At 49.7% G+C, this 23,616-nt stretch overlaps 1 protein-coding gene across 6 annotated transcripts in view; it reads right to left on the minus strand.

Annotated features, from left to right (window-relative positions):
* Atp9a (ATPase phospholipid transporting 9A (putative)) overlaps nucleotides 1–23,616 on the minus strand; it is a 105,847-nt gene that overhangs the window by 36,423 nt on the left and 45,808 nt on the right. For all 6 annotated transcript variants that reach the window (XM_076930291.1, XM_034495001.2, XM_034495003.2 and 3 more), the window contains exons 6-13: nucleotides 23,152–23,203; nucleotides 21,080–21,174; nucleotides 15,439–15,519; nucleotides 13,579–13,654; nucleotides 8,266–8,342; nucleotides 7,049–7,209; nucleotides 6,619–6,761; nucleotides 4,619–4,731 (exon numbers count right to left, since the gene is read on the minus strand). In XM_076930291.1, coding sequence (XP_076786406.1) covers nucleotides 4,619–4,731; nucleotides 6,619–6,761; nucleotides 7,049–7,209; nucleotides 8,266–8,342; nucleotides 13,579–13,654; nucleotides 15,439–15,519; nucleotides 21,080–21,174; nucleotides 23,152–23,203 — 798 coding nt within the window. The remainder of the gene's footprint in view (nucleotides 1–4,618; nucleotides 4,732–6,618; nucleotides 6,762–7,048; nucleotides 7,210–8,265; nucleotides 8,343–13,578; nucleotides 13,655–15,438; nucleotides 15,520–21,079; nucleotides 21,175–23,151; nucleotides 23,204–23,616) is intronic.

Genomic DNA, 23,616 nt, shown 5'->3' on the forward strand with positions numbered 1-23,616 from the left:
GTGGCTTGCCCAGTCTCACCACCCAGGTCTCCATTTGCAGGTCAACTCAGAGGGGCCCTTGAAGCCCCATTCGCCCCTCACAGCAGATCGGGCCTGCCATTCCCGTGCCTTGATGTCTTGGTCACCTAACCAGGGCTCGTTCTCGTGGTAACTTTCTCCCCACTGGCCCCAAAGACAGAGGCTGTCCGTTTGAGTTCATTATCATCAGGGTCCCAGCAGCCAGAGCTGGCAGGAGAGGTGTGGCTGAATGAAGGAAAAACCAAGTATCTACTTGTGCTCGGAGGTATGACACAATTCATGGGCGTCTGCCCAGCATGCTCAAAGCCCTCAGCTCCATACCACCCCATAAAATACAGCATGGCACACCTGTCTTCCATCACTGGAGAAGCAGAGGTAGGAGGATCAGAAGTTCAAGGAGGCTAGCCTGCACTACATTAGACTCAGTAACAGTAACTCAAATAACAAGCACACAAACAATCCCTAAAGTAGGGGTAAAAGGAGTTGTCAGCATGGTTTTCCTCCATTTTTAAGAAAACTAAATACCAAGGCCAGCAAGATAGCTCAGTGGGTCAAGGTGCTTGGCACAGGCTTGATCCCCAGGACCTACAGACTCCTGATGGCTGTCCTCTGACCTCCACGTGTGTGCCCTGGCACATGAACACACACATGTACACCACACACAAACAGATATTAAATCAGAGGTGTGGAGCAGCTCAGAGCGGCCATTCTGGACAAAGGGTTGCCTGTAACAGCTCAACAGGAAGGCCCGAGATGCTTACGGGGCTCCTGGATTGCACGTTCCACTGGAAGTATGTATTCCCTGAGGAAAAAAGCCCCGTGAGACTTTACCGTGCATGACACTTAACACCTAGGACACATGGTTGGCCTGTACCAAGAACAGACGGCCTGAGAAACAAGACGGTAACACTCGTTTAAATGTTAATACTATTTTTAGTAGTGGCTATTAGACTCCTCAGATAATTAGACAATTACTAAATTACTCTGCTTGCTGTGTGGACACACAGGGCTCTGGCTTCCTGCTCTGTTAACCTCTGGTGTCAAGAGCACACCAGTTGCACTTCCAGGTCAAAGGGCACAACGTGGTAACAATAATTAGAATGAGGGATCAGAACCCCGGCTTCTACCGCTCATTAGCCGAGTGCTTTTAATTATGAAGATTTTTTTTAACTTTAAAATTATCCAGGGGACTGAAGGTTTACAGAGGCGCTCCCTCTGCTGGAGATGACACCCTCCTGGTCTGTAATTTACGTCCTAGTAAATGCGTGTTACTGCACCGCCAAGTCATGCTTTCATTTTTGCCCACAACCCTCAGCACCTGGACTGGATCGTTACTTCAGATCGGGTCAACAGTGAAGCCTCTGGCGAGGCAACTGCTGGGGCTGAGTGTGAGCAGCCGAAGGCCAGGGCGAGGAGCCGAGAGATCTCCAGGGACAACTTCTGGAGCAGAAAGCCATCAGATTTCGGGTGCCAGTTAGGGCAGCAACACCGCACAGGAGCCAGCGCTTCTGCTACTGTTTGGGACGAGGGCTGCCCACCAGCTGTGGGAAGTTGTGTTCTGGGAGAAACTCCCAAGCCAGGTCAAGAGACTCAGGACAGCTGGAGTCCCTCCCACAGAGGCTGCCGTCCCCAACCAGGGAAGCACTCCTCCAGCCCTCCAGCAATCAGAATGTGTGGAAGGTGGCATATCACACAGACCGTCTCCACTTCCTCCCTTCTTACACCAATGTCCTCTCCACTTCCTGGTAAGATGTCTCAGGGCGGAGAGGAAATGACCATTAAAGTGGAAGCTATCACTTTTTTTTTTTTTTTTTTTTTTTGGTTTTTTTTTTTTTTTTGGTTTTTCAAGACAGAGTTTCTCTGCCCTGGCTGTCCTGGAACTCACTCTGTAGACCAGGCTGGGCTGGAACTGAAGCTATCACGTTCAATTGATGTGTGTATAGTACATATGTGTGTAGGTGTGTGTATGATGTACATGTGTATGGTGTATGTGTATGTATTGTCTAAGTGTCTGATATGTATGTGTAATGTATTGTATATGTGTGTATATATGTGTGTATGTTTGTGTGTGTGGTGTATGTGATGTATGTATAATGTGTATGTGTATATGTGTGTGTGCAGTGTATGTGTATGGTATATATGTGTGCATATATATGAGTTTATGGTGTGTGGATGTATGTGTTTGTGATTTATGTTTGGGTGGGGAATGAGGAGTATTTGTGTGTGTATATGTGTGTATATGTTTATATATTGTGTTTGGGTGTGTGTGTTTATATGTGTCTTTACAGTGTGTTATGTGTGCATAAATGTGTATGTGTATATGTCCGTGTGTATATATGTGTGTATGTGTATATAGGGTGTGTGTGTATATCAGAGCCTCTGGTGATGAGCATTCTGCCAGGCCTGTGACAGCTGCACACCCCACATGGAAGACTTTCTCTCATCTGACTGTGTCCATGGGAAACCTCTGCCTCACAGACCCCTTAACGTCCCACACATTTCTTCTTGCTTAAAAAATACCACGGGACAGTGATCACGGGACTTTGTTTATTGTCTTGCTTGTTCTTCGACTATTGCATCTATTGTATTGCTAGTTCCTCAACTTAGAACTGACCTTAATACTTGCATGTAATTAAAATGGTATAAAAGCAAAAAGGAAGAGGGAAGGAATGGGATAAGGGGGCTCTAGGGAGGGGAAATGGGGAAAGAGGATGACATCTGAAATGTAAATAAATAAAATAGCCAATAAAAAAATACCAAGGGAAAAACAAAAACAGACATGGCATCCACAGGGATGGGCGAAGGGGTTTTTTGCCCTGGAGAAAACTCCCTGGTCCTGGTCATCCTACAGAGGGAGAAAAGCAAAAAAGCCAGTGTGTGTGTGTGTGTGTGTGTGTGTGTGTGTGTGTGTGTGCGCGTGCAGGCTCACATGTGTATGCATGTATGTTAAATATGTGTATCTTAAAACACTGGAGGAACTGGTGAGATGGCTCGGCGGGTAAAGCTGTGGCTGCCAAGGCTGACAACTGGAATTCCATGCCTAGACCTAACATGGTAGACAGAGAGAACTGAGCTAATGCATGCAAATCATCCTTGACTTCTATGTGCATGCCCCCCCCCCAAAAAAATAAAATATATGTGTTTTTAAAAAAGTTTAAAGCATTAGATGTATAGATCTTAGGTTATATTTCAATTTTTGTAATGGTATTAATAATCAAGCCGGGGGACTTCCTGCCATCTCCCTAGCCTGGTAGGAGTTTTACCTCATGATGAACTGGCCGTTTCCTTCTGTTTGTTTAGCCTTGTAGTGACAATCTAGATCCTTCCTTGCAGAGTGTTTGAGAGCACCACTCTTTATGAGGTCCATTTAGTTACAATCACACTCTTTACACTGGTCACCTGGGCGCTCGTAAACCTCCGTCTGCCATCAGACACACAGAGGATAAACAAAGGTAGAATTCCGGCTCCTTCTGGAGGAAGGACGTGGCAAGGACCGTACCTGACCAACTCCCATCTGATAAATTCCACAGAGGTCCTGAGGTCAAGCTCACAAGTCTCAGGAGAGGTCGGGGCTGTGTGAATTTTCGAGGTAGAATGTCATGCAAACACACACTAGTCTCCTCTCCCTGTGCCCCATGTGTCATCTTGTGAACGCTACCTTGGGGCCTGCAGATCACACACCAAAGCTCTGAAGAGAACGGAGAAGCTGAACCTCATCCAGCTGTGCTCAGCGTGCCTGCTCAGCCTGTGTGGTCACTGCGCTCACCTGCTGAAACGGGTGTTAGGCCAACAACCAGGACTTCCAGATCTGCCACACATTATCTGGTTCTGGGCTGCCAATGCCACCCTTAAAGACTATGGAGGCCGAGTGTATGTGGCCTGGTCCCCAGAATCCATATGAAGAAGGAAACAAAAACAACATGAGGGGAGGCAGTGTCAGGAGGATCGCAGCAAGCTCAAGACTAGCCTGGTCTACATGGAGAGTTCCTGGCATCCAGGGGGCACAGTTGAGACCTTCTTTAAACAAACAAACAAAGCAAGTAGTACAAGGGCCAAGGACATGCCACAAGTAGCCAGTTCTGGTGACTCATAAGTTTACTAAAAGTCCATGAGTTTATACCTTCAACAGGGCTGAACGTTTTGGTGTATAAAGTATATCTCAGCAGTTATTCAAATACACAGGGTATCTGGGCATAGTGGTACGCCCCTTTAATCCCAGCCCTCAGGAGGAAGAGGCAAGCAGATCTCTGTGAGTTCAAGGCCAGTCTGGTATACATAGTAATACCCTATCTCAAAAACATACATACATACATACATACATACATACATACATACAGGTATATATATGAAGTCATCTGAGCCTGTAGTTCACTTGGTAGAGGGCTTGCCTAGCACACACAAAGTCCTGGGTTCAATTCCCCAGCTCAACATGAGCCAGATGTGGAAGTACAGACCTGCAATTCCAGCGCTTGGACAATCAAGACGGATGAGACAACCAAGGGCATCTGTGTTTATGTAAGGAGTTTGTGGCTTGTCTGGGGTAACAATAAGTAATTAAAACCTACAGCCGCTGGCTCTGGTGCTGGAAGCAAGGCTTTACCTGGGTGTAAATACTGAAGACGTGACTCTGCACTTCGTCCATGGAGTCCAGGCCGTAGGCCACCGTACCCAGGTGCAGCCGCTTGAACACCATCTCATTCTGGGTCAGGGTTCCTAGGACACAAGAGACACATGCATTCCTTCCTCTCTCTGAGAGTCATCGTCACATGCTAGCCTTGGTGCTTTCCTCATGGAGGAGACAGGAGAGGGACCTACTCTTCTTTTGAAAACAACATCCTACTTTCATGGGGACAAGACTGTACCGATTCCCCGGGGCTCTCAAAGGGTTTCCGACTTTAAGAGGGTGGCATACATCGTACCCTGGGCCTGCCAGCCTGGACTGAGCAGAATACACTGATAGATGAGCACACGACCCCATGGCAGCTCCACAGACCAGCTCTGGGGACCTGGTGCTGACATGGCTGGAACCCATTTCTCTCCTTGCAGAACTCGATGAGAGTTACGGGTGGGAAATTAAAATGGCCCCAAAGGCTCAACCAACTGTGGAGGGTGTGGTCCCTAGCAGGTGGCACTGCAGAGGGGGCTGGGAGGGGGGGTGCTAACTTCATCAATGGATTAGCTGCTGCTGAGTTAGCACTGAACTGGAATGGGGGAGGGGGGAGCTTCTCCTGGTACACTTCGTCTGCCAACTTGATACAATCGAGAATCACCTGGGAAGAGAGTCTTGATAAGGAATCATCTAGACCAGGACAGCCCATGGGTATGTCTGAGGGGCCTGTATTGATTACTAAATGATAAGGAGGAACTGACCCACTGTGGGAAGCACCACTCCCTAGGCAAGAACACCAGCTAAGCAGTAAGAAGACACGTGTCCATGTGTTCTCTCTGCTCCTGACTGGATGTGCTATGATTGGCTGCCTAGAAGCTCCTGCCTTGGTTTTCCCTGCCTGAGGCTATGACCTGGAACTGATCAAACCCTTCCTGACCTAAGTTGCTTTTTATCAGTTTCTGTCATAGAAACAGAAAATGAAGCCTGTTTAAAAAAAAAAAAAAAAAAATCCACTATTCCGTCCCAGCCTTGCTCTCAGAATGACAACTCTGAGTCTAGTTATTTATTAATAAATGCCTTGGCCTCTTTCCCTGAGCTTTGGCTCATGCCCTGACTGGCTTGTAACGTATTTAGCCCTTTTAAACTGTTCTGTCTTCCACATGGCTAGCTACCGATCCTTTACTCCTGGCAGCTTCTTCCTTCACGTCTTCCCAGTGTCCCCTTCTAGTGTCTTACTGGAATCTCGAATCTCTCCCTGTGTCTCCTTTTCTCTATTTCCCAGAATCCTCTCTCTTTCTGCCAGTGTCCCACCTCCTAGTTCCTGCCTCAGTTCATTGGCTGTCAGCTTTTTTACTGACAGGTGATGCCTGTAAGAGATTCTCTGTACAGAAACCAAAACAGAAGTTTATCTTGTCCCTGGACTGTGTCTCTCTGCTTCCTTGTGCCACCAGACACACATGGACGGGATCCAGATGGCCAGAGACAGAGCCGTCTAAAGCCAGGAACCAAAATAAAGCCTTTCTCCTTTAAGTTTGTTTTCTTGTTTGTCACAGGAACAAAAGCACTACGTGCAGTCAGCCACCAGCCTCCTCGGGCTGGCCTCCCACACATTGCAGCCTCCTCTCCCACCCCCAATCCTTGATATTCCCCACCAGGGGGCAGCTCAGAGCCTGGCAGGGGTTAAAACAGGGGTCAATGTCATGGCTAGGCTGCCTGGGTCAACCCCTGGCATGTCCAACTCTGTGCCTCTGACAGACACTTTGTTCCTTTGTTCAGTAACCTGCCTGTAAAATCCTTTGGGACTCACAGGGTTTGCCCAGGAATGACATGAGGAGCAAACTTTACGTGCCAGCTATCCCACACAGGTGTCTGCTGACATCCTCATTGGCACCAAATACTCCCTGCTGCTGCCACCTCTCCCACTAGAGGGGGGACCAGAGCTGACAGGATCCCACCCACCCAGCCCTCTCCACCCCTGCAAAGGTATTCACCTGTCTTGTCTGTGAGCAAGTAAGAAATCCTGCCCAGCTGTTCGGGAATTGTGCTGGAGCGAACCACGGTCCCGGGGATTTTGGAATCCCTGCGGATCATCCAGCTGTACACGATCTTACCCATGTCCAAGTTGACACGCAAGCTGAGGAAGAGACACAGAGCAAGGGGTTAGCAGCACATCTGTAAACCACGCAGACTGATGTACTCGTGTGCTGGGCACGTGCAGTCAGAACCCCACCCAGAAGAGGGAGACTTCACGGTCCGTTCATTCTGCACAGGAAGGGAAGCTTTTTTTTTTTTTTTTTTTTTTTTTTTTTCATTTTTTTCAAGGGTGGTTGAGGGGTGACAGTGCCTGGGGCCTATGCTGTCCCCCGTCCCCTGCCCCCAGCCCATGCTCAGCATGCTGATGCCCACCCCGCCCCAGCTCACCTGATGGGAATGATGTTGGAGAACAGGAGCAGGAAGCGGATGATCTGCAGGTACCAGCGGCCAGCAAAGTGCTGCAGGGCCACCATGACCAGCGACACCACCACCAGTGCACCGAACAGGATCTTGGTGAGGCAGTTCACCTCCAGGTCAAAAAGGCCAATCTGGGGACGAAGCACAGGGTACAGAGGATCATGGTGCAGCCCACACTTGTGTGGAGAGAGGAAGTCTGACTTCCATGAGCCAGCTGAGAGAACGCCATCATTGTTAGCAACTGCCTGCTTGGACCTGGGCTATAACTCGGGTGAAGAGTGCTGGTCAAAGCCCAGGGTCAAACAAAAGGAAATGTCTGTGCTTGCTCTCATGTGTGTCAACATGCAACAAGTACGCCAAATCCATAACGGCATAAAAACATGGCTCAGCAGAGGGTTCAGACTTCAAGTCAGCAACGGGTGTAAGGACGGACTTGACTGGAGGCTGGGGACATGATCCACTGTGCAGACTGATACAGCGGCGAACCTTTTCATAGCATGCTGCTTTGTTTTATAAATAGTCTTTTTTTTTTTTTTTTTTTTTTTTTGGGTTTTTTTTTTTTTTTTTGGATTGTTTTTTTGTTTTTCAAGACAGGGTTTCTCTGTGTAGCCTTGGCTGTCCTGGAACTCACTCGGTAGACCAGGCTGGCCTCAAACTCAGAAATCCGCCTGCCTCTGCCTCCCAAGTGCTGGGATTAAAGGCGTGCGCCACCACCGCCCGGCAATAGTCTTGCCTCTTAGAACACAAGTTGGCCTTCAACACTCTCTAGCCAATGATAGCCCTGAACTCCCGATCTGCCCATCTCCACCTTGGGAATGCCAGGGTGATGGCATTGTACCACTACAGCCAGCTTGCAACACTCTGAGATGGGAAGGGGACTGGGAGAGTCACGTGTGTAAGAGGAAAGCCAGATGAAAGATGTGCCGTGTGCACACACACATCACACACATACACGTGCAGACATGCACATGTTCACACACATATGCATGCACACACACACATGTTCACATGTGCATGTGCACATGCATATGTGCACACACACACATGAATGCACATATGCACACACACACATGCATGCACATACACACACGTACATACATGCTCACATCTGATAATCGGTTAGTGAAAGGCAGATTTTGAGCCCAGTCCCTCCCATCATCAGTGTGGGCCGCCATGTGCTCACATACCTTACTTCTAGGATCGGAAGTGTTCATGACACTCCGCAGTTCTCTGCCAGTGTAGAGAACAACACCTACCACAGTGCCTGCAATGAGAAATCATGTCCAAGTGAACATGGAGGAGGAAGGGAGGGAAGAAGAGAGGGAGGGAGGGAGGGAGGGAGGGAGGGAGGGAGGGAGGGAGGGAAGGAGGGGGAGAAGCAGGGATGGATGGATGGAAGGAGAAGGAGGGAGGAAGGCAAGAATAAAGGGGGTTAGCAGGAAGAAAGGCAGGGAGAGGAGGCAGAAAAGCTGGGAGAAGAGGGAGAGAGAGGAGGGGGGAACAGGGAGGAAGGAGATGCAGGGAGATGGGGAGGAAAGGAGGAAGGGAGGGATGGAGGGGGAGTCAGGGAGAGGAAGGAAGGAGGCAGGGAAGAAAAATGACAGGGAGGCAGGTTGATAAGCCTATCCCACCAGCTTGAGGACACTTCTCACATCCAGCAACAGTGAAGATGCAGTGTTTTTATGGTTACCTATAGCTCTGGACAGGGCTGGCCTATGGAAGCAGCATCCTCTAATGGCAGGTGGGTCATGGGATAGGAGGTTATCTCTTGTGCCACTAGCCTTAGAAGCATCCAGAAGTACCTAGAACATTCCTGTCTGTATGGAAAACCTAAAAGCACCTCCCTCAGTCCGTGGCCCATTCTCTTGCCCAGTTACCTTCTGCACATCTACCTAACTTGGCCCCTTGAAGGGAACCCCTCCCCAGAACTCTCCTCCTCATTCTCCTCCTCCTCCTCATTCTCCTTCTCCTCCTCTTCCTCATCTTCTTACTCCTCCTCCATCTTCCAGATACACAAAACAAAGCCCTCACTCCCTCTAAGAGGACGCATATTACAGAAGAAAGGCAAGCAGCAAGGTGTACACAAAAACACAACCAAGCAAACCAAGCATTTCCCTACACTGCCAACTCCCAAAGGCTGATGTCATCCGGTGTTGGCCAGAAAGGGGAGAAATGGACCATTGCACACACTGGTGGCTAGCGTGTAACATGGTACCATCTAGTTTGACAGAAACGTAGCCGTACTGTCGAAGGGTAACTAAAAATGCGTAGAGCCAGATGATAAGGAAGCCAAGAACCTTCTCTACCAAGGCAAGAGGAAGACGCTACAACACCACCCAGCAGAGGAAGGGTGTGGAGAGAGAGGATGGTGGTGTGCTCCTTGTCAGAGCTGAGGGCATCCGGTGAAAGCTGAAGGTAAGGAGAGGTCAGCCTGAGGGGAAAATCTGAAAATGAGCATCGAGTTCCCTGCTGGCGAAGGCAAACTCCTTGCCTCCCTCTTCCCTGCCCCTCCCCCGCCGGCTCAGGACCACCGTTGCAAAGGGGTTTAAAGACATCTGTGAGGGCCCCTCCCAACAAGGCAGGGCGGCAAGGGGACAAAGACCAGAGTCTAAAGTGCTTGGGCACGCCTGCAGTGAGCCACAATGGGGGCTCCTCTCAGAGGCTTGGCAGATGGCTGAGCAGGAGGGCTCTGTGCACAGTACTCAGCAGATGGCCCGCTTTGGGGAAGGAGGGCACCCCACCCTCAGCCTGTTGCTGGAGCAGGTGGTTAGACAGCGGGACCTCTCAGCCTGGGCCAAGCTGAGGTAGCCATGTGGCCACTCCTCCTCCACTACGATGTAGCCCTGCCTGGACGACCATGCCCGAGGGTGGTAAGAAGGAGCAGCACCCAAGGAGCACATCCTTCCTCCAGCCCAGCCACGTGGGGTGTCACCAGCATGGCTCCAATCACCCAATGGTTCCGTGAGCTCTGCACCAAAGCTCTGTTCCAAGAGACTGGGACCCCCCACCCCCACCCCCGCTCTGTGTGGCTGTGACCCAAGGGAAAGGGACAATCAGGAGGCCACTGCTGTGCACCTGTCTGGTCCACAACCTGCTTTCCAGAGTGAGAGTTAGCCATCATCTTTTAAAGAGGTTTTGTTTTTGAGATTAAGATCTCACATAGCTCAGGCTACCTCAAACTCACTACATAGCTAAGGATGATCCTGAACCTCCAATCTTCCTTCCTCTACTTCCTGAGTGCTGGGCTTGCATGTGTGCACCACCACATCTGTTTTACATGGTGCTGGGAATCGAACCCAGGTCTTCATGTTTGTTATGCAAGCACCCTGCTGACAAGCCACAGATCCACTTAGACCATGGCACAGCTGTTCAACACAGCCCTCTCACATGTGCCCTGCACGCCATCCAATTTCTGGCCTCTTTCTGTGTCCACTCTTTCTCTTCCTGCTTCTTGCTCTCCCAGTGGCCTGCAGTCAGCAGCCCTGCTGATCCCCTCAGCCTACTCCTTGCTCCACTGAACTCCTAGAAGGCACTGGTCCTGCCTGGTTCCCGGGTTATTTTGTAACCCATTAATTTCACCCAACCAGACACATATTGAGCTTCCAAAAGGGAGATCTGGAATATTCACAGTAGTTCACCATTGTTACCATATCCCGGCATGGATCTGGGATCAAAGCACATGAGCCGGACTGTAGACCAGATGGGTATTATCAGTCACAGGGCATAAAGCCCATGAGTAACTGTGTGCTGGTCATATGCCAAGACAAGATCACATCAGAGACTCAGGAGAGAACCCACAAGCTAGCCCTTTGTTATCCAGTCTGTGAGACAACAAGCTACAACTCAGGGCTCTGAAACACACAAGCTGCCCAGCCCTGAGACTCCCTAGTACCTTCCACTTCCTGGCAGCAAATATTGGGTTGCCATGGCAACCGCATCCTCTGCAGATGGATGGTAGCTAAGGCAGCTGGACCTTCAGGCAACCTGGCAAGCTTTTCTAGTCTTTAAACTGGTACTGGATAACAGTGGGCAAGGCAGCACCAGGACGGGTGGTCCACAAGGAACACAGTAAGAGAGTCCCTCTACGCTGACTGAGTCCAGTGCTACAAGGGAACACTTGCGTTCAATTCTGTGTTCACACCACAATCTGAATGCAGTTAGCTGTCTACTGGGTGACACACAGGGAAACTGAGGCTGACAAGAAACACAAGAAACGCCCAGTCATGCTCACTCTAAACCTTCACCTGCTGAAAGCCCGGCAGGTGGTACACTAGAGCACAGAATGCCTGCCTGCTCTCTCCTCCCCACCAACAAGAACAACACAGACCACAAACTGCTTGAAATCTGTCCCATCTCCAAGATCCCAGTCTGTCTACAATCTTCCCAGGAGATGGCACTTCAAGGCTGTGTGACCCTGAGCAAGAGGCTTGCCCACTCTGGGATTCAGTTCCATGGTCCATTAGACGTCTCTATTTCATTTTGTGAAAGGCAGAACAAGGGGATGGGAGCAGAGCTCTGTAAGGTGCCTGCTGTACGAAAGCCTTTGACAGTGACTGTCTCCAGGCAACAGAAGCGCAGCAAAGGCCTGCAGGGAGGGAGAAATGGCAGGGAGGGGGAAGACTCTGGACTGGCAGCTCTGCCGACCTGCTTGGATCCAGGAACCACGGGTGAGAGGAGAAACTGAGTCCTGAGCTGCCTCTGACCTCCATATAATCCCCAGTGTGGTGCAGGCTGCTCCTGCAGAGAGCCCAATTCAATTCCCAGCACCAACTTGGTGGCTCACAACCATTTGCAATCCCAGGCCCAGAGAATCAGACGCCCTCTTCTGGCCTCACCTAGTAAGTGTCTTTTTTTTTTTTTTTTTTTGGTTTTTTCGAGACAGGGTTTCTCTGTGTGGTCCTGGCTGTCCTGGAACTCACTCTGTAGACCAGGCTTGCCTCGAACTCAGAAATCCTCCTGCCTCTGCCTCCCAAGTACTGGGATTAAAGGCGTGAGCCACCACTGCCCGGCCCATAAGTGTCTTTTAAAAAAAAAAAAGAAATTTGAAGAAACAAGTAAGAAAAATGTAAGGACTATGACAGAAAAACGACTAAAGGCCACAACACTGACCCAGGGAAAGCAGAGATGGCCTAACTGATGTGGTAGGAACAAAGATGGTTAAACCTTCCAGGCTGTCTCGGAAATGGTAACTTTTTTCAGTTTTTTGTTTTGTTCGGTGTTTTTTGCACTGGCTGTCCTAGAATGCAGACCGGCCTGGCCTCCAACTGACAGAGATGCTCCTGCCTCAGATCCTCCTGTCTCTGACTCCTGAGTGCTGGAATTGAGAATATGTGCCATCAAGCCTGGCCTTGGATGAGGGGAGGGAGCACTCAGGCTGGAGAGGTGGTTGAGACCACAGACTGCTCTTCAGAGGTCCTGAGTTCAAATTCCAGCAACCACATGGTAGCTCACAACCATCTGTAATGGAATTTGGCACTCTCTTCTGGCGTGCAGGCATATATGCAGGCAGAACACTATATAGATAAAATGTTTCAAAAAAAAAAAAAAGACGGAGGTTTCACTGAAGCCCAAGCTAGGCTTGAACTGGTATGCTCTGCCAAGGCCTTGCTACAGTTGTTCAGGATGAAAAGAAAACCTCAGGCTTCAGACATACACAGTGGTTAAGACTGCTGCTCCTGCAAAAGACCTGAGTTCTGTTCCCAGCACCCACTTGGGTGGCTTTAAACTACCTGTCACCCAGCTCCAGGGGGGTTGATACCCTCTTTTGCTCACACATCCACATTCACATAAATAAAAATTGCAAAGGAAAGAGAATCTTAAAACTTTTCAGTTCAATCATCAAAGCATAAAAAAGTCTCAGGATCACAAGTATCGACCAACGGCCTAAAAGCAGAGACCTCAGGGGCATCTTAGGACCAGGGAACAATACAAGATCCTTGGGGTCTGGGGGGGCTGGAGGGGTTTCAGGGTAGGCATGGGCTGCTGCAAGTACTTCGCACCCTAGGACATCGGGGCACTGAGGCCAGGCCTAGGAAGCCCCAGGAAGACAGATTCTTCAGGACCAATCTCCCACTTCAGCAAACTGAGGGCCTTGCACACATTGGTGCAAATACAAACTCCCTCTGGTATTTTCAACACTCTCCCAGCACTTCCTGCCTCTGCCCTAGGGTGGATGGTCCTTGCAAAGAGAACCGTCTCCGAGGACATGGCTTCTAACCATAACACCCACATCACTTCAATTTCTGGTACTATGATGTCAACTGAAGTGGTGATTATGAACCTTTTCCACATGGATGCGTCAGAAGGCCCATGGCCACATGTGTATTTAAGTGTCTAAGGCTCGATCAGATGTCACTTTAGGGCGCTGGAAATGCTGGGCCAAGTGGGAAACTCCATTTGACTGACTGGCTCAGTTTCCCAGCTGACAAGTGACGATTCTAACTGCAGAAGGACTGTCTCCCCTGTTCAAACAGCTCCCACATTCCTTGGCCAGATCTCACCTGATGCTATGACGGTGCCGGCCCAAAGCGTGTTCTCGATGCTCAGACTCTCACTGATCGGAGGGTCACTGTCTTCCTGAAAAAAAACAAACACACACATTCACTGACAGTCATCCCTCGCTGTCCACAGGGATGAGGTCCAGGACCCCCAAAGACATCAACCCCCGACAATGCTCAAAGTCTGACAATGCAGAAATCCTTTCTACTAAATGACAGGTTTGGTTTGGGGCTATCAGGAGTGACAGAGGCTTGTCCAGCATACACAAAGTCCTGGGTTCCATTTTTAGCATCACTCAAATACACACCACACACACATACACACTCACAAATACAAGTATGCACACACACACACACACACACACAATTAGGTGGCAGTCTTGCCTTACATGGTACCATATAGGCTTCTAATCTCCACACTTGAGAGGCTGAGGCAGGAGGGTCCTAATTCAAGGTCATCCTGGATACCTAGAGAGAAATCTTGTCTGAAAGAAAGAAAGAAGGAAGGAAGAAAGGAAGGAAGGAAGGAAGGAAGAAAGGGGGGAAAGGCAGTTTTTGTGGCCGGGGGTGTGGCTTTGTAGCTGGAGGTGTGGCTTTGTAGTACAGTACTTGCTGAACATTCAGGAAGAACTGTGTTTGATTCCCAGCACCAGAAATGGTCATTTTTTACATGAAAGTAATACAAGTTAGCTCATATACTTTACTTTAAAAAAAAAAAAAGATTTATTTTTGCAGCCAAGTGGTGTTGGCGCATGCCTTTAATCCCAGCACTTAGAAGGCAGAGGCAAGCAGATCTCTGTGAGTCTGAGGCCAGCCTGGTCTACAGTGTGAGTTACAAGAAACCCAGGACTAGCTGGGTGGTGGTGGTGCATGCCTTTAATCCCAGCACTTGGAAGGCAGAGGCAGGTGGATTTCTGAGTTCGAGGCCAGCCTGGTCTACAGAGTGAGTTCCAGGACAGCCAGGCTACACAGAGAAACTCTCTCTCGAAAAACCAAAGAAAAAGAAACCCAGGACTACACAGAGAAATCTTGTCTCAAGTTCCCACTCCTCCCCCCACAACATACACACACATACACACACACACACACCACACACACACACACACCCCACACACACACACACCCCACACACACACACCCCACACACACACACACACACACACACACATAATTTTTGCCAAGATCGTCAAGAGTGTTGGTGCAACTTTGAAAACAGAGGCAGGAGAATCTCTGTGAGTTTAAGGGCAGCCTGGTGTACAGAGAAAGTACCAGGGCTATACAGTGAAACTCTGCCTCAAAAAAAGAGATAGAACATAGGCCGTTTAACTTTTGTTCCAAATGTGGATTTTAATCTTATATTCTAAAGATAGCAAATTCAAATTTACTTTCTGCTATGAAAGACTTGGAAACAGTTTAAATTCAAAGCTAGTACATAGGGCTTGATTTCTTTGTGGTTTGACAGGCTAGCTATGAACTCGCAGCAGTTCTCCTGCCTCAGCTCCCAGAGTACTGGGGTTACAGGGACATGCTGATACACCCTGCTGGCACAGAGGAGAAGACAGGGGTTGTATTTAGACATCAGCACTAAAGCAGTTGACAGACAACACCTGCAGCTTATCAAGCTCAGAGCCAGAAAATTCCAGTTGTGCTATCCCCAAGCAGATGGCAGACAACACCTGCTGCTCTAGAACTCAAGCTCAGGGCCAGGAGAACACTCCAGTTGAGTTGTGCTGTCCCCACAGAGAAGCCACTGTCAGCCTTTAAGGTCGGGCTCTGGTACAGAGCCTCAAGAGAGATGCAGCAGTGTGCAGCCTCGGGCACCGTCAGGGCTGCACACCCTAGGGCTGATTCAGCTGCACTCACCCTGGTGAACGTCCCCAGGAAGTTGTGGATGTCGATGTTGGGCTCTTCTGCATACACGTAGGACCGAATCTGCAGGAGGTCCTGTTGCAGAGGAAGTGCACGGTTAAGAAGAGCAGGCAGGAGCCAAGGTTCCAGAAGCAAACACTGTACTTCCCAAATAGACCCTCAAACTACAGAGCACTGGAAGTGAGAAAATCCTTCCTCTGGCTGGGTAGGAGTTGCCATGTACAAACCCCACGCTCCTGGAGCAGACCCAGCCCTGGTTACCCTGCAGAGAGCAGCCAGGGCAGAGGACCTGGGTGACTTAACCCCCAACCTGCATAACCGCTGCTTCATTTAACAAGTAAGCAGCTCCTGCGCGTAAGCTCCTGCGCGTGAGGCCCTGAGGAGGACCTGAGAACCTCACATCCCTTATGTTGGAGATCAAAGACAGACAGACAAAAAATAACAAGTGCTGGCAAGGACACACAGCCTGTGTGGACAGCAGCCTAGGCTTCCTCGAGGTTTTCCACAGGAAGTTACCACAGGCTCCCGGAACTCCATTTCTGGGTGTATAACCACAAGAATCAAAGGCAGGCACTCAGAGACAGGAGTTCACCCCTGGGTGTTACTCATGAGAGCTGAGAAGGACAGACAACCCAAATGTCCATCGCAGAGTAGATAAACAAACCGTTAGACATCCTCTCTGTACCCTTCCCTCAGCTCTAAAACAGGAAGCAATCCTGCATCGGGCTGCACACAAGGTGAACCTTGAGAACTCCGCCCTGAGCGGAATAAGTCAGTGTCATGCACACAAAAGACAGCACATGATTCCAGTTGCATGGGGTCCCTAGAGTCGTCAGAGACAGAAAGCACTGGCTGCCAAAGGCTAGGAAGGGAAGACACCAAGCAGACGCTGGTCATGTTTCCTCAATAATGGGAAAGTGTCTAATGCCTTTACATACGGGTTAAGACAGTAAATTTTAAACAGAGAGAAGGAACGTGTTTGTGTGTGTGCATGCATGTGTGTATGTGCATGTGTGTGTACACCATGTGTGCATCCCCACACAGGCCAGAAGAAGGCTTCTGGGAACTGAACTCAGGTCCTCTGAGAATGCAGTAAGGAGCTCTCAGTGGCCGATCCATCTCTCCGGCCCCCAAGGTAAGATTTATATTATGTGTATTTTATTTTATTTTTTTCTTCAGATAAACAAGAACTCAACTTCCTGTAAGAAACAGGATGAGAAAGGTTACTGTTGGAAGAACTGCAGTGGAGAAGACGGCTGTGTGAGACCACAAGGACTGGGAGGCCGGCCCTGCCCTCAGAAACAAAGAATGTGGGGACCTGGGGAGAAAAAAAGAACAGACAGGGAGAGATAGATGATGGGGAAGCCCAGAAGTGCCACTCTCCATGGGCAAGAGGGAACTTACTACATCTATTCTCCTTATTTTGTGCGTGTATCTCCAGATGGGAGATATCTGTCTGTCTGTCTCTGTCTGTGTTGCCGGGTATTTGATCACACTATGACTGTGTTATTTATTGTGTTATTTGTAGTTTTTTACTGAAAAAAAAAAAAAATGTTTGTAGCTGTGGTGTTAGGGTTTTGTTTTTGTTTTTGTTTTTGTTTGTGTGTGTGTGTGGTGTGGCTCAGCCCTTAGTACACACACCTTTAATCCCCCTCTGTCTGAATGAAGGTAAAGTTAGTTTGTCAGAGATGACAATTACGTCAAGAAAATAAAAGATAATTTTACATGTCTGTCTGTCTGTCTGTCTCTCTCTCTCTCACACACACACACACTCACACACACACACACACACACACACACAGAGTGACCACCTATAGAAGATGATTCTCTCTTTCCTCCTTGTGGGTCCTAGAGACGGAAAGAATGACAGCAAGCACCTTACCACTGAGCCATCTCACCTGCCCACTACAGATTCATCTTAAATTCATTGTCTCAAGCTTTTGCTGCCGAGATCTGCTTTGAGGACTCAGGTTTCTGGCCTTGGTCAGTCACCCACAAGCCACAGGTGCAGCCTCACACACTCAGCCACCACCACAGATCATTCCTGTGGCCTCACACTCAGCAGTCAGCTGCCCATCACAGCTATGGCCCTGTGTACCTCGCGCAAGCCAGAATCTCAGCTCCTTCACAGAGCCATCACCAGAGAGCACTTGGCCTGGGCCTCTGTCCCTGTGGTGTGGCCACAGCCACCCCTGCAGCCCAGAGTACTACATTAAAATAAGACGTGGAAAGGGCTGGGTCCCACACCGGCCCTGGTGGCCCTTAGGGTCATCATTGTGCCCGGCTGTCCCTCACACATGTTCATCTGATGCAGCTTCTCCCTCCCCACCTCTCTCCTCTCACCTTCCCTCTGACTTTTTGTTTTTTACACTTTATTTATTCACCTCTGTGAGAGTGTGTATGTACCAGGGGCACATGTGGAGGTCAGAGGGCAGCTCTCTCCTCCTACCCTGTGGGGCCCTAGATTGAACTCGAGGCATCAGCCTTGGCAGCACGTATCTTTACCTGATAAGCCATCTCACTGGCTAACTTCTTCATTTCAACAAAAATCTTTAAACCAGACTAAGATCCTGAGATCCTCCCCAAGACAGCCAGGCTCCTGCAAGCTGAAACTGCTCACCAGATCCGCCTGGGGCCAGGCAAGGTACAGTGGTTGTGTTGCCTACGCATCACGACTCGCCAGTAGCTGCTCTGGGGTACCCCGAGAGAGGACCAGGTCTGAGGTATACACATATGCAAACACTCTGCTCGGGGGCCACCCTGACTCCTGCCCCTTGGAGAGCTGCTTCTACCACCCCCTCACTTGCTGTTTCAGGGGACACAGAAATGGTTTATAGGGGAAAGAGAAACAAGGGTTCTCCTACTAAATAGGCATTATTTTATTTGCTTACGGATTTAGAGACAGGACCTCACATAGCCCAGGCTGACCCTCAACTCACTATTTGGGCCAAAGATAACTTTGAACTCCTGATCTTCCCACCTCTACCTCCTGCGTGCTGAGATTTGAGGAGTGGGCCACCATGCCTAGTTTATGTGGCACTGGGGATCAAACCCAGGGCTTCATGCATGCCAGACGAGCAATCCACTCAGCGATCACAATCCCAGCCCAAGCCACCTTACGCTAAGCAACACATGTGGAATACATCTCAGTGTAGAGCGGTCACCTGCACACGTGTGGCCCTGGGTTCAGCTGAGATACAGAGAACTAAGCAAACCAAGCTGCCTAGTTATAGGAGGATACAGCTCAGGCACACAGCACCAGGCTAAAATCTTCAGGGCCCTGAACACAATACGTGTGTGCAAGTGCACACACATGTGAATATGATCCCTAAAACTGCATGAGCCTGCCAAGTGCACACACATGTGAAGAAAACGGATGCCTCCTCACAGTCTTGCAAGATTATACAAATGCAAAATAATAATAATAATAAATATTTAGTGATCTCTGTTACAAATTATAATCTTGACTTAAAACAGTAAAAAAATGTAAATAAATAATTCCACAAACAACCAGGCCTTCAAGCAGACTGGGGGCGGCAAACAGCAACTAGAAGGCTCTGGAATCTCCTGAAGGCCACTGGCTGCCCTCAGCCCCTCAGGCAGGCTGCACTACCCGGAAGGCACTGTGGAGCCCAGGACTGATAAGAGGAGGCCTAGAGATTTCCTTGTACCCTGAGCTGGGGGCAGTCAGAGTAGCAGGAAAGGAATGTCCTAACTCCATAAACCGTCACCCATGGGTCCTAAGGCACACATCCCAGAGTACTAAGAAAGATCTGGAAAGAATCTCCTCTGGAGAGAATGGTTCGTCACAGCATCTCTGGGAGAGGTTAGGGAGCAGGGCTTCTCACTGTCCCCAGGCTTTCCACACAGCTCTGTTGTTTTTTAATCAGGAACAGAACTCACTCTGGAGTTTCTCATTTAAAGAGAACCTAGTATGGACATTTGTGACCAGTGAGTGTGGAGGACATCACTGAGATGAGGCACCTGCCCCTCCTCTCCACTCTGAGTCCAGGAAGAGTCACTTTCCACTTAGCCATTCCAGATGCTGTGGGAAAGCTGTTCTCTGAACATTTGCATTGCATTTGACATGGGGCAGCAAGATGACTCAGTATGTAAAGGCGCCTGCGGCCAATCCTAACAGCGTGAGTCTGAGCTCTAGGACCTGCATGGTGGAAAGTGACAACTGATTCCCTCAAGTTTTCCTATGACCTCCACACATGTGCTGTGGCATGTAGGCACACACACACACACACACACACACACACACACACACACACAAGAAAAAAATGCTTTAATCAGCTGCTACACGGGGGCTGCACTCTGTGGCCACCTAGTTCTGTGAACTAGGGCACAGCAGGGCACACACTAGTCGGTGGCTGCTGGCAGGATCCTGTTGGGAGGTGGGTCAGGAGGGAATGCCAGGCAAGGGCGAACAGAAAATGTGGGATGGGGCTCTGTGGTTACACAATTACCTGGCACACATATGTGCAAGGTTCTGAGTTCAATCCCCAGAGCAAACAAAGGAAGGAAGAGAAAAACCGAACACTAGGTAAAGCCAGAATCCATACAGGCATCCATAGGCTAGAGACACTTGTGCACGGAGCCTGTGTGACAGGCCTGCCGCGCTGCACCCTGGGATAGGACATCTCTCCTGGAGGAAACAACCATCCAAGGCAGCCACACCTTTGAGCAAGGGGCCAGCGGGGGAGGGGCGGGGGGGAGCCACTGAGGTCAGAGGAGAACCAGTGTGTGAGGCGGAGGGCAATGGCAAGGTCTGCTGCTGTCCTGTCCTGGTCAGTGTTCTGTTGCTGTGAAGAGACACCATGACCAAGGCAGCTCTCATAAAATAAAAGCAACATTTAACTGGGGGGGAGGGGGGGGGGGCTGGCTTACAGTTTCAGAGGGTGAGTCCATTGTCACCATGCTGAGGACACACACGGTGATGGAGAGGCAGCTGAGAGCTACATCCCAATCCACGAAGGCTGAGAGAGAGAGAGGCCAGGCTTCTCCAACAAGGGCATGCCACTTCGATAAGGCCACACCTCCTAATCCTTCTCAAGCAGTGCCATCCCCATCCCTGTGACTAACCATTCAAACACATGAGCTTATAGAGCCCATTCTTCTCCAAACCACTTCACCTGCAGGACAGGATCTGCACGGTGAGCAGCCTCAAGACAAGCAGTTCTCAACCTGTGGGTCGAGACCCCCTTGGGGGTTTGTGTATCATATATCCTGAATATCCTGAATAGCAGATTCATTACGACTAGTACCAGCAGCAAAATTACAGCTATGAAGTAGCAACGAAATAATCTTATGGCTGGGGTCATCACAACCTGAGGAACCGTATTAAAGGTCGCAACGCTAGGAAGGCTGAGAACCACTTAGCAGAAGGAAAGGCGCGTTCACTCCTCGTGTGGGGTTGTGGCTGCCTTTGGTACAACCAGGTAAAAGGAATCAACTCAGGCTCAAGGTTTTCCACAGTCCACCAGCCCCATTTCACATGCAGCAAGCGCCACCCACCCCCCCCAATCTCCCCCACCACCCCAACCCCCGCTGCCTGACCTCCAAGTACATCTGAGTGTGAGGACCAGGCTATGATCTAGTGGCCAGCATACAATTGAGAAAAGCTACTCACGGCAGCTGTGGGGAGCCTTTGTGTGCAGGCCACTGGGAGCCGAAGCTTCCAGTCTGTCTCTCCATCCAGCTGATCCGTGCGCAAGAAGCAAGACCCTGCGGAGAGATTTGGGCACTGATGTCTGCAATTCAAGCTTGGATTCCCTCAGCAGCTCTGAGCAGTGCCTGTTGTCGTCCTTGAACAAATGGCCCACCAATGGCCAGTGACTCACAAGGAAAATAAATTTCTACTTTCCACCCCCTCTGCAAGGTCTGGGTTCAAATCCTCTCAACCACCCACTCACTCACTCTAGGGTAGGGTTAAGACCTTGACTTTGCTGAGCTGTCATCTGCCTTTGTATGTTACAAAAAGGAGACATGCAGCCCATTGGAACAGTCCAGCAGGGTAATGGGACAGTGGCCAACACAGGAGGGTCACTCCTGTGACCATTCCAAGGCAGGAGGTGCAAGAGTTTCCAGACCTCTTCTTAGGACCGTTTGGATTAGGATGCGCTGTTTGTCAATTACTGGCTTTGTATTTCAGAGCCTCGGGTTCTGGGGGTGTAGGAACCTCCAGGGCTCTTATAGGGGCTAAAAAGCTCAGCCATGGACTCAGGACATGGCTTCTGAAAAAAACACGCCAGGGCCTGCTCTTGCTGCAGAGTTAACCCACTAACACGGAACCCCCAAATCCACAATGTTTCAAAATCCAACGTGACTGACTAATGACCAATTTAGAGACAGTCCCAGATATCCCAGTGTAGCCTTGAACTCACTAAACAGCCAAGGATGACCTTAAACTTTTAATCCTCCTGCCTCCACTCCCTGAGTGCTGGGTTGACAGGGCTGTCACAAGCCTGTTTTTAGGCACAGCTGGGGATGGAATCCAGAGCCTGGGGCCTGCAGAGCAATCCCTCTACAAACTCCAAAATTCTACAAACCATCCCTGAAACTGAGAAAAACTCTGTACAATAAAGCTTTGTTTCAGACATAAAATCTCAAGTCTGCAGCACTTGTGGTCCCATAAGGGACACTGAAGAAGACAGGCTTGCACATTCTAGGGACATACACCTCAGGCGTGTCAGAAGCTCTGCGGCAGCAGGTCAGACAGGAAGTGAGTCCAGGTCACTGACATACAGTAACTTCCAAGCCTGAAGAGCCTTCCGGGTCACTTCAAGCATGAAGGCTGGGGAGGAGGCTCAGTGGGTAAAACAGCTGCTGTGGGAAGGTGGAGACCCAAGTTCAGATCCCCAGAGCCCACATAAACGGGGTGTGGCAGGTTATGTACTCCCGGCCTTCTTGTTTCAAGAATGGAAGCCGAGACAGGAGAATCCCCGGGAGTTCCAAAAACTTCCAGCGCTGAGGCAGAACACAGATAAGCATGTGAGTTTTGTGAGTGTTTTTTTTTTTTGGCTTTTTTTGGAAATAGGGCCTTACTGTGGAGCCCAGGCTGGCCCCCAACTCCATGCAATCCTCCTGCCTCAGTCTCTGAAGAGCTGGGATTACAGGCATACATCGGCATGCCTGGCTTTACTGTGCTGTTATTTCTTAAATGTTGACTACATCTCTTCCCTGTTTGTTATTGGGGGAAGGTATTATTCTCACAGTATGCACATGTGTGTAGGTTGAATGACAACCTGTAAGGACTGGGTCTCTCCTTCTACCATGAGGGTTCCAGAGATTGCGATCAGCTACCAAGCTTGAAAAGAAATGCCTTACCGTGTCACCAGTCAAACTTTCTGGGTTTTCTTATTTTATTGTAAGTTTGAGGTTTTGGCTTGAGACATGGTCTTACTATGTAGGCCCCCAGTGACCTGGACTTGTTATGCAGACTCTGGCCTCAAACTCCTAGACCTGACTCTGCCTCACGAGTGTGGATGAAACCATATGATGTCAAGCCCAGTCAAATTTTCTGGTTCTAATGATGGAAATGCATGGGCCTACAAGCACCTAAAACACTTTTGAGTTAGAAAGAACCCTTCTACAGAGATGCTCCAGTTTGCCTGTGAGGCCCCACAATGACATCTACCCGGTGACATTCCCAAATATGATGCTGCCAGATACGGTCACTGTCCCTGCCCACCATGTGCTTACCGTTTTTCTCTGACGTCCTCAGGAATATCATGTCAGCAGGGACCCGCTGGTTCTGGGAAATGAAAGGAAACCGGTTATCATGACAGCCAAGGGTGAGGTCTCACCCCAGCCCACTGTTCTTTTAGGCCTCAGTCATGGCTAAGCACAGGGCTGCTTTGTCTGCAAGCCACAGGACCCTGCACGCTCCTGGCACTTACTAACCGCCTCCACCGAGTCACCTGTTAAGAAGAATGCCATTCCTGAGGTTGCTGAACCCAGCTTTTCAGCTCTTGAACCTGCAGCCAGAGGCACCCCCGCCCCACAGCCCCCAGCTACAGGCACCAAAGGCAGCCTGCAAGAACTCTCTACTGCCTCCGCCCTGTCCACAACAGGCTTTTCTCCAATTTTGTATGTGTGTGTGCACATGTGGGTATATGTGTTTGTCTGTGGATGTGCATATGCTTGAATGGAGGACAGAAGTCCTTG

Source organism: Arvicanthis niloticus, chromosome 2 (assembly GCF_011762505.2).
Source record: "Arvicanthis niloticus isolate mArvNil1 chromosome 2, mArvNil1.pat.X, whole genome shotgun sequence".
NCBI classification, from domain to species: domain Eukaryota; kingdom Metazoa; phylum Chordata; class Mammalia; order Rodentia; family Muridae; genus Arvicanthis; species Arvicanthis niloticus.